This window comes from Emydura macquarii, unplaced genomic scaffold (assembly GCF_026122565.2).
Source record: "Emydura macquarii macquarii isolate MOO-44397 ecotype Brisbane River unplaced genomic scaffold, CSIRO-AGI_Emac_v2 contig_2636, whole genome shotgun sequence".
Classification (NCBI taxonomy): domain Eukaryota; kingdom Metazoa; phylum Chordata; order Testudines; family Chelidae; genus Emydura; species Emydura macquarii.
Window position 1 is genome coordinate 39,124,397 of NW_027132773.1, and position 9,934 is coordinate 39,134,330.

General features: G+C 40.3%; 1 protein-coding gene across 3 annotated transcripts in view; it reads left to right on the forward strand.

Moving 5' to 3' along the window:
- SLC26A5 (solute carrier family 26 member 5) overlaps nt 1–9,462 on the forward strand; it is a 45,402-nt gene extending 35,940 nt beyond the window's left edge. For all 3 annotated transcript variants that reach the window (XM_067564506.1, XM_067564504.1, XM_067564505.1), the window contains exons 15-19: nt 4,454–4,546; nt 5,256–5,366; nt 6,346–6,552; nt 6,949–7,003; nt 7,704–9,462. In XM_067564506.1, coding sequence (XP_067420607.1) covers nt 4,454–4,546; nt 5,256–5,366; nt 6,346–6,552; nt 6,949–7,003; nt 7,704–7,861 — 624 coding nt within the window. In that variant the 3' untranslated portion in view covers nt 7,862–9,462. The remainder of the gene's footprint in view (nt 1–4,453; nt 4,547–5,255; nt 5,367–6,345; nt 6,553–6,948; nt 7,004–7,703) is intronic.
- The last annotated feature ends 472 nt before the right edge of the window (nt 9,463–9,934 follow it).

The following is a 9,934-nucleotide window of genomic DNA, read 5'->3' on the forward strand; positions in this document are numbered from 1 at the left end:
GTCACAGTAGATAACATATTCTATGAACTCCACCTCTCTGTTTTCAAGTTATCTAGGACTGGCCTTTATTTTCATAAACGTATTTATTATTTGATTGATGGTTTCTGTGAACATAATTTCACTCTCTGACTTACTCTCAAGCTGTTTTATATCTACTATTCTTAATGTGCTGTTCATGCTGTATGAAGTCACCAAAGTTGCATGGTATTACTGTTTCTCTTGCTGAATGCCTCCCAAACTCACGAAGAACCTTCATGGTGGCTGCACAACCACTCCTGGAGCGAATACTTGTACAGTATTTATGTATTTGCACAAGTGCTCGCATCACTTTTTTTGTTTCCTTTTCATAAACATTCTTAGGAACATAGTTTTGTTGGCAAAAGGGGTTGCAAAGTCTATGGATACAAATTCACTGTCTTTTATTCAGACATTGGCCAGGATTTTTTTGCAGTCTTTGCCCAGCTCTCATCAGGGAAGCTGCTTTTGAAAGGTCCCTACACCTGCATCACTAAGTGGCTATCTCCTACAAACCTGCACTGAAAAGAATGATATTGGAATCCTAAAGCACTGTCCCCACCAGAAATTGTTATGCTTTGAACAAAGTGACAAGAAAAAGGTGTCTGTGGGTATGCTTATATCCAGACAAACTAGAGCAGCCCCATATCACTGCAGTGGTGAATGTATTAGGCATTCCCTCCCCCAGGGTTTCTAACTTTGTTGTAAACATGTGCTTGGCTGGGTATGGCATGCGAGACCTCTGCTTTGCGCCAAAGCATTTCACTTTAAAGTGTTGGAGCTTCTTCTTTGATTGGCTCTGCATATTCTCACTTACGGGTAACGCGCCATCTAGTGCTGCCTAACAGTAGAACCTTCTTCAAGCAGTGCCCGTTAGAGCACATATGCATCTCCTCCTCCTCCTCCTCCTCCCCTGAGCAGTTCCGAATGTTCTGACTTTAGTATAGTTCTTAGTACAAGGTAGTTTTAAATATAGATAGTTCAGTATAGCTTGTAAGGTTGGTTCCACATAATGGTGGAGCCAAAGAAGAATCTGGGTTTTAAGAAATGTGCTTTGTGCTCAGCTGTCTTCCTGGCATTGGACAACCATGTTAAGTGCCTTCAGTGTCTAAGGTAAGGCCATGCTTCTGGCAGTTCTATTTCCCAGAGTGTTCTGTCATGCCCAGAGCATGCAAGGAGAGAGAGAACAGACTGCAGGTATTTCTAGGCTACTAAAGGTTCCAAGACATCTTTGTCAGTGGGATCTTTGTCAGTGTTGGCTCCGGTTCCTTCTGTCAAAGATAACAAGGGTTCAAAGACACTGTTGGTGAAAAAAGGCCAGCTGCCTACTAAGGAACCTAGAGCCATGTCGGCTCCAAATGTATTGGTTTTGGAGAAGGAAGCCACCGTTAGTGTCAGATATCAGACTAGTTGGATCCATCCAATTCTGACATGGCCTCTGCGGTTCTGTCTCAGGCTTGCAGTAAAAGGGGTTTTGCTCCCAATCATAGTTTATCATGTTCAAGTCAGGGAAATGGAGGCACGCTATTCCTCCATCTGGCTGAGATGTTCAGCTATCACCTGTGTTGGAGGCTGAATAATTTCATTGGCAGTCAGGAACTCACAAACTTGCAAGAAGGATTCATGGTTTGTCTTTAATAAATTATTCTTCTAGAAAACAATTTTCTTCATAAATCATGTGATTCGATCACTCAGCTGAAGGATGTGGGTGTTCTTTCCTTGCAGTCCTGTATTCAATTCATTCAGTTTCCCAAATGTGTCTGACCCAGGCAACAAGGCACATCTTCCTTTGGTCACATAGAAAATCAACAAATTCACTCTTTTTGCAGTCCATTGCATATAGGCATGCAGCTCATCTCTCCGTTAAAAAAATAATCTCAATACTTTTTCTCCCGAGAGCTAGCAAGCTTCAGGGTGGAACAATGTGTCATGACCCTATTTTGAGATTCACGTCACAAAGTTTTGCCAACAGACATGTACAAAGATGCTGAGTCTTGATGTAGTTCACAATGGATAAGACCTATGCAAAACTTCCCCTAGCTCTGGACTTAGAGCTTTATATGCCAGTTGTTCTCTGTGAATCATGCAGTGAGTCCACACAGTGGATGGAGCAACTTTCTTTAGCAAGGCATGCAGACCTACTTTGTGACCTGCCATAGACAAAGCTCCATCTGCGCAAAAGCCCACCATCTGATCATATAGGATATTTTTGTCTTGGATGTAGCATATCAACCATTCCTTCTGCCATTTTGGCACTGGGAAAAGAGAGAGAGAACAGAATGTCTTAGAGAATTGCACCCTCCCATGTGTATTTCACAAAAGCCAAGAAATATGCATCACGACCCTAGGTGCTCACATCAACATTAAGAGCAAAAGCATCTGGGTTCTTCATCCACTGTTATCACCTCAATCCTTCCCTTCGCTTTGTTGTTGGAGAGTGATATGGCTTTGAGTTTGCCCTGGCTTCCCCACACATATCAATTGCAACTGGCAAAATCAGTCTCTCCAGTTGTGTGAGGCTTCTTGGCCTATGCGACGAGGTAACTCACCTCGAATGATACCTTTTGAACATGGTGACAAACGGACATGGCTCTCTTGAGTTGCACTTGTTGATGTGAAAGTTCTTTCCGGTGCTGGAAAAATGACCTTGGTTTTCCTGTGTGTTCTTTGTGAAGGGTCTCCCAATGTCGTTTAAGTTCATTAGGCTTCATGCTTTCACTAGATAACATCGTAGAACATAGCTAATTTTGGTCTTTCTTTATTCTTGACAAAAATGCTGGCGAAGCCGTACTCAAAGCAAGTCTTGTTATATTTGCAAACACGTTTCTTGCGCTCTTGTTTTTCATTAATAACTGCATCACTGGACTCAGTGCTGGAGGCCAAAACAGATAATCTGTGTACAAATGAGTCTTATCACAGATGAGAAAGAAGAACTCACTGTTAAGCAGATGAGCCCAGCACTTAGGAAGGCCCTGTGTGGTGATCTAGGGCAGCACAATGATTCTTTATGTAAACAGGGTAGTCAGTGTGGCGTAAAAGAAGATATGGGCTTGCTTTAAGGAGCTAACACGCCACTGCAGATTCCCATCTCAGAAAAGGCTAGCACAGGCTCCTACCAGCTCAAGCAGAGGATGCTCTGTTACCTGAAGGCAACGGCCTTATCAACAATCTTCTGGATTCAGGTCTTTCAGCTGGATGTTGCAAGTGACAAAGTGGCGTCTACACAGCCAGTGTGTCTGGACCAGCTCCACAAATGGCGGCCTCCGAACAGCGTGACATCACATGCACCGTACATGTGAGGTCACGCTGTGTGGAATCTGCCATTTTGTAGGTCAAAGTGGTGGCCTCCTGGCACAGCCTTTGTGGAGCAGATCTGGATGTGTTCAGGAGCAGACAGCATTATCTCGTGGACCGAATCTGGCCCATTGGACCCGCGACCCCATATGCTGATGGTGCAACCTTGTTTGGGTTGCAGCCCACAGTTTGGGAACTGCTGAGCTATGCCATTGTTTGTTTGTTTGTTTTTTAAATACTCCCTCATAAAGACTCCCCTCAGAACATTAGGAAACATCTAGGAGGGGGCACTGTTTGGAGAGGGTTGTACCATTAGGCAGCACCAGGTGGCGCTTTACCCATAAGTGGGAATATGCTGAGTCATCTCAAAGAATGATTACAAGTGAGTAACCTTTATTTCCAGGCGCCTATGTAAACAGTTGTAAATCTTCTTTCAAGGGGATTTTGTTAACAATGTCACAGCAGTAACCAAACGTGGGGATCCGTCAGAATATTTAAAAACAAAGTGCTGAAAACTTTACAAATCTGAGTTCAAGGTACTGTGTTTTCCACTTCTGTCACTGAGGATGTCCTAGCAGGTCAAGAAAGGAAGAAATAAAAAATTATTGAAAAAGTATCAATAAAATCTGTAGGGAGGAAGGAGAAGATAAGCATTTCTAGAACTGCATGATTTCCTGATATTAAATAATACCTCGTGTTCATAGCAACATCAGAGTACTCTACAAATACGTAATTTAGTTTTAAATTATTTTCTTTCATGGTTAAAAATATAAATGTAAATGTTATGTGATATTGATCTCACTCAATATTTTATTGAATTAGCACTATGGGAAGATCGTTCTAGTTCATTTTCAATCCAGCAGCCCTGGTGGGAGTATATTTCTCTTTGTTTGCAGCATGCTAACCATCATTCATTCTGTTCAGTGGCTGTTCTACAAACAACAATGCCATTGGTATGGGTGACATTCAGTGACGTCCACATGTGGCTGGAAATACATAGTGCTTTGAAGTGTATTCTTTGGTGTGGGCAATGGATATCTGTGATCATCCTTGTGACCATGTGTGTGGCAGAAATATAAATATGTGCTTTACTTCCAGAATAAGTAGCACTTAATTTCATGTATTGTAACATTTCCTTCCTTAGGTGAAAGAGTATCCTGGAATAAAAATATTCCAGGCCAATGCCTCACTCTATTTTGCCAATAGTGAGTTGTATGCTAGTGCACTGAAGAAAAAGGTGAGTAAAACAAATTGCTTAGTATCCTCTTCCTTCTTGAAATTGTGAACTGGTCTCTGAAATGCTTTAAGGTTAAGCCTTTTGTGCATCATCTTTCAGCTCCATTGGCAAAGCCTCTTCCCTCCCAATAGGAACTAGGCTTTCCCAGGGCGTGAATATGAAATTACTTGTAGTTTGATTCTGTGAAGGGCACTGCATACAAATTATCTACATATACAGGTTACTTCACTCACCGCCAGAATGCAATCATGTTGGTGAGAAGGAGTTTAGCACCATTAACATCTGTTTAGGTGACACGATTGCATTGGCAGGGAATGACACACATACGAATATCTCAGACATTTTTCTGTAGCTTCCATGATGAATCTTGTACAGTTGAGGTGCGTGGTGCTTGTTTTCACAAAGCAAATGGCCTTGATGATTTATATCCAAAAGCATTTCCCCCTATTAATCTCTACACTCAATCAGTGTTCTGTTGAAACTTGTCACAGTCTGATTTAGAAAATGATTGTGGTTCAAATTTCCACCGCATCATTGTATTAATATGCTGATTCCAAAGATTATTGCTTCTTTGTACATTTCCCCTTTAAGGAAATTGCCTAATGTAAGCTCATGTTATATTAAGGTGATTAATTTGACTTTTCATTAAGTAAAATGATAGTCCTAACACGCTGAACTTCATTTGATTATGCCTTTCCTTATGTGGTAGACTGGAGTTGATCCATGTGCTGTGTTGGCAGTAAAGAAAAAAGCCCAGAAAAGGCATGCCAAAGAACTAAAGCAGACAAATGAACGCAAGAAGCAAGCAGTCTTGAAGCTTGTGAGTTCCACAGTAAATACTTGCCTAATTTTTTTTGTCTAGCAAATTAGCTTATTGTATTGACTGTTTATGCATCATTCATACAGGAATGTTACTTGAAACAGGAAGGCTTAGAAATGTGAGTGCAGCACAGACTGTTTTTTGTTAGAAAACTATATCAAAATAGGGGTATCACTCAGATGACTTGTTTTAGTGAATTTTCTAATAGGGCTTAGTGAGATCTAGGAACATAGGAACTGGAGTGCTGGATCAGAGCTAAGATCCAGCCAGTCCAGTATCCCATCTGACAATGACCAGAGGCTTTAGAGAAAGGTGTAGAAATTTCACAATAGAGATATTTGGGGTTATCTGAGCTAATGTGGGTTAATCTGAAAGTAATTCAAATTTATAACCTGTTAAATATAAATATTTCCATTTCTGTGCATCAGACCATCTTATTCACTTGGTTAGCAGAAAAAGCGGGCTCTGCTGAAAAGCACTGTCTTGACAAAGACTGTCTGAAACTTATGCACATTTACGTTCCTATTCTCTGTGATAGCTGTTAGATGCAGAGTGCTTTTGAATATCAGTCAGGTGCCTAAATATGGGATTAGGCTCTTATTTTTGAAGATTTGGCCCTAGAGATTTTTATTACTGAAAACGTATGTCATAGCAGAGTGAGCTGTTCATGATATTGTTGGGCCAGAGTGGCTATTTCCATTGCCAGAGAAATGAGAAAATGCTGATGTAAATGAAAACTGTAATTCACTCCAATGTCACACCTTAGATCTGCTTGAACTTACTACATACAATTGGCATATAAAGAGAAGGGTGTGGGAGGCGAGATCTAAGTTCAGGTATAAATGTAAAGTGCGTGTGTGTGTGTGTAGGTGGGTGGTTTGAAGCCATAGACTACATCAGAGGCTGAAGGAAGCTTGTGGAAAAATTGATATTGCAAATTGCTTGTCATTAAGCTCCCGGGTTTTATCATCTCTCACAGACTAATGACATGGAAACAAGCGTCAAACACGAGGTAATAAATGATGAGCTACCCCTAAATGGAAAATCTGCAGATGCTAATGCACCAGGCACAACTCCTGATGAACTTGAGCACTTTATGGAGCCAGTGACAGATGTTCGCTGTATAATTTTGGACTTTACACCAGTGAACTTTATGGATTCAGTTGGATCAAAAATGTTAAAATCAGTAAGTGGTATCTTTCATGTTCTCTCTACCACAATACATTTAATGGGGTTTTTTAGGGCACCAAGAGGGCCAGTCAAGACGATTTTATATCAAACTCTAATTATGACAGGTTTTAACTTTCACCTTTGATGCTAAATTCTTGCTGATATACTGGGGAATGTGTAATAATCTTGTGCAACTCAAGTCAAGTTAAGCTACAAAGTGCGTGTGTAAAAGCTATAGGGGTGGAAGAGGCAGAAGATAATGCTGTGCAAGAGCCATTTTTAAAGGGAAATAACAGTTTAGCAACTGAACACACCTTTTTAAAAACTACATTTTGTAGTTTCTCACACCAGTGAAATTGTGATATGTACAAAGCTATTTCTACAGATTAAACCTCCATTTAAACTTTTGCAGGTTCTAAAAGAATATGAAGAAATTGGTGTTTTTGTGTGTATAGCTGGCTGCAGTGGTAAGTTGTAGAGTTTTGGGGGGATTCAAGTGGGGGTTGGCATCCATGCATGGACTTTGTACTGCCAGCCATCACTGTACGATCTGAGCACCTTCCACGTTTTTTTTAAAAATGGTTTGATAAGAGAGTCAGGCCCTAGTCCACTAGGTCTTTGACTGTTGACAGAATAAGATCCTGATTTAGCTTGATCCTGCTCCCACTGATTTGAATGGTGCAGGATCAAGCCCTAAACATGTGAATAGTCCCATTGAAGTCAATGGGACACCTCAGATATGCTTAAAGTTAGGCACATGCTTAAGTACCTTGTTGAATCAGGCCTAGCTCACTCTCTGTTATAGTCAGTGGAGTTACACTATTGTGAGAGGAGACTCAGGTACATGTTTCTAATTTCTGACAGTTGGAAGCTTATCCTTGTCCACTCTGATTGCTCATCAGTATAGTATGGCTGAATGAAGAACTGCTAGTATACAAATCCATCTTTAATTAGGACTACATTCAACTGTTTAAATCTTGTATATTTAAATCTTGTATATTTTGGCTATATCATTATTTGCTTTGCATCTTTTGTCTCAACCTTTTTGAACAGAAGAACTTGAGGCTGGGAAAGCTACAAGCTATCTCCCTCCCCCCTAATCTAACCAAACACACAAGGCGTGAGACGTGTATGCCATGGTTACAGTTTAATATGTTTGCTTTACAGGCCCTGTTATGGATGATCTGACTCGACTTAATTTTTTTGAAAAATCCACCACCAGAGACTTGCTGTTTCACAGTGTTCATGATGCTGTTCTCTCCTGCCAGCTGAAGGTTGGGTCTGTTCAACAAACTGCCTCAGACTTCCTTGTTAGTCGCTTCTAGTCCCACTTGGAGAACTGAACTCATGGAATTATGCAGCTAAAGAGATCCTCTTCCAACACTTAATTTGCACAGTATAAACAGAGCCTAAGACTATAGTCACGTCTCCAGGTATATTCTGTAGAGATGGGGTAGCTTGTTTGCTACAGGAATAGTGAACAGTTTGCCGCCTTAATATTAGAACTGTGCTTTTCCTTACCTGAATCCAGCTGTAACTTGAACCACCATGCAGATATGTATATGTACATTATTGAAAATAATGTATTTTGCTGTGGATGGGATATTAGAGCATCCTGCTGGGGGTGAGTTTAGAAAGATGGCATTGCACTAAGCTGCATATTAATTAGCTTTGGATAAAATATTGAAACAAATGAAGTGCAGGTAAATGGACAAATTGATATGTCACACACTGTTTCCAGCATAGTGGGATCTTGCAGAAAAGATATTTTCTGCAATTGCCACTGCAATGCAGTGTACCACTGTATTAATGGGTTTTCTTAATCACTTTCAAAAACTGATACCAGGGTGTATATATAGTAGATTCTTGCACAAAGCTATGCCAATTTGCTAGCTGGATTTGTGATATTTCATGCTGGTGTCTAGTAACTGCTGTTTTTTTAAGATGTATGATACAGATCATGGTCCTATTTTTAAATCTAACATGTCTCAACAATGACCTCTGTGTTCTCAAAATATTCTGTCCCTATTTTGGCTGAATTTCATATCAAGAGCCCATTGTTTAAGCATATTGGATTATTTTTTCATAATTAGTATGTTACTATTCCTTTTAGCCAATTCCAGTGCGACAATTGAGTAAACCTACTAGCAAATAGTAACCTGAAGGCTTGACATTATTACCAACTAGTAAATGATGGAGGATAACCTGGTTAAGTGTGGTATGACCAGGCTGTTTGAGACAGCTGTGCAGTCCCTTAAACTGCAGTAGGCAGGTAATCAAGGCCCAAAACATTAGCTGTGGAAGAAGAGAGCTATTCAGTCATCTACACCATTGTGCTGCCCGTACAGGCTTGTCCCTGATCCTGCTTTTAAGTGCTATGTAGCATGAAGTTTTGCAAAACCTAATATATATACTTACATAGATGAAAATGTGTTCAGATTTAAATATTCCCTGACATCACATGCAAGCCTACCAGGATGTTGGTGTTGCTTAAAGTAAAATGCCCTACTCTCATTTCACTCTAATTTTAATTGCTGTAACTGAAGTGGAATTGACTCTGCTACAGTATTTTTAGAGCTGAACTCTAGCATTGTTAAAACTCTTACAGAGTTTCTGATTTAAGGATAGTCAAGTGTCAGTTGTTCCTTAATTATAAAATGACCCTTTTATTTAGCTCCATCATAACAAAGGTTCTGTGCTCTAGGGCCTTACAAATGACTTGCAGGGAAGAGGAGGAAGTACATGAGCCATGCTCCTCCTTGCAGAGGAGGAGGTGGTGATAAGTGCCTTGCCTCTGGTCCACCTGGCAATACATCACAATGAAACCAGGGCTGGAGTTTAAAAGATTTAAATGAATGTATTAATGTAGCATGGGAGTATTTTTATCCCAGTGATAGTAAATTTTGTAATTTTAACCTAGCTAACAGTCCTTTTGTATCAACATACAGTATATTTTTTCTACTTTTAGCTTGTTGCAAATTCAGTTGTTAGTGTCAGCAAAATGGGCTGTTTTCAAGATTGCACTCACATCTCAATTTTTGAAATTCTGGACCAGAAATTTAAGAAAATATAGATGCATGGCTAGAAAGTAAGCTTAGGTTATGGTTATACTTCGCTTATAAAACATCTGTCCCAAATAATGAACTGAGAGTCATCCAACCCTTGTCTAATACTTTTCAGTAAAAGGTCACCACAGGACTGCTATGCAATTAGCAAGGGAAGGGGAGAGGCTCACAAGTGGGGTGGGTCACCCAGAGTAAAGAATCCTACACCAAGGGCCTGAACAATTCATTTACAGCTCTTCATTTTGTCCACTGACTTTTAGTCCCACATTCCTTTTGTGTGTCAAGCGCAAGCTCTGTCCTTGAGTTATGTCAGGAGGCCTTTTGGCTGGAACT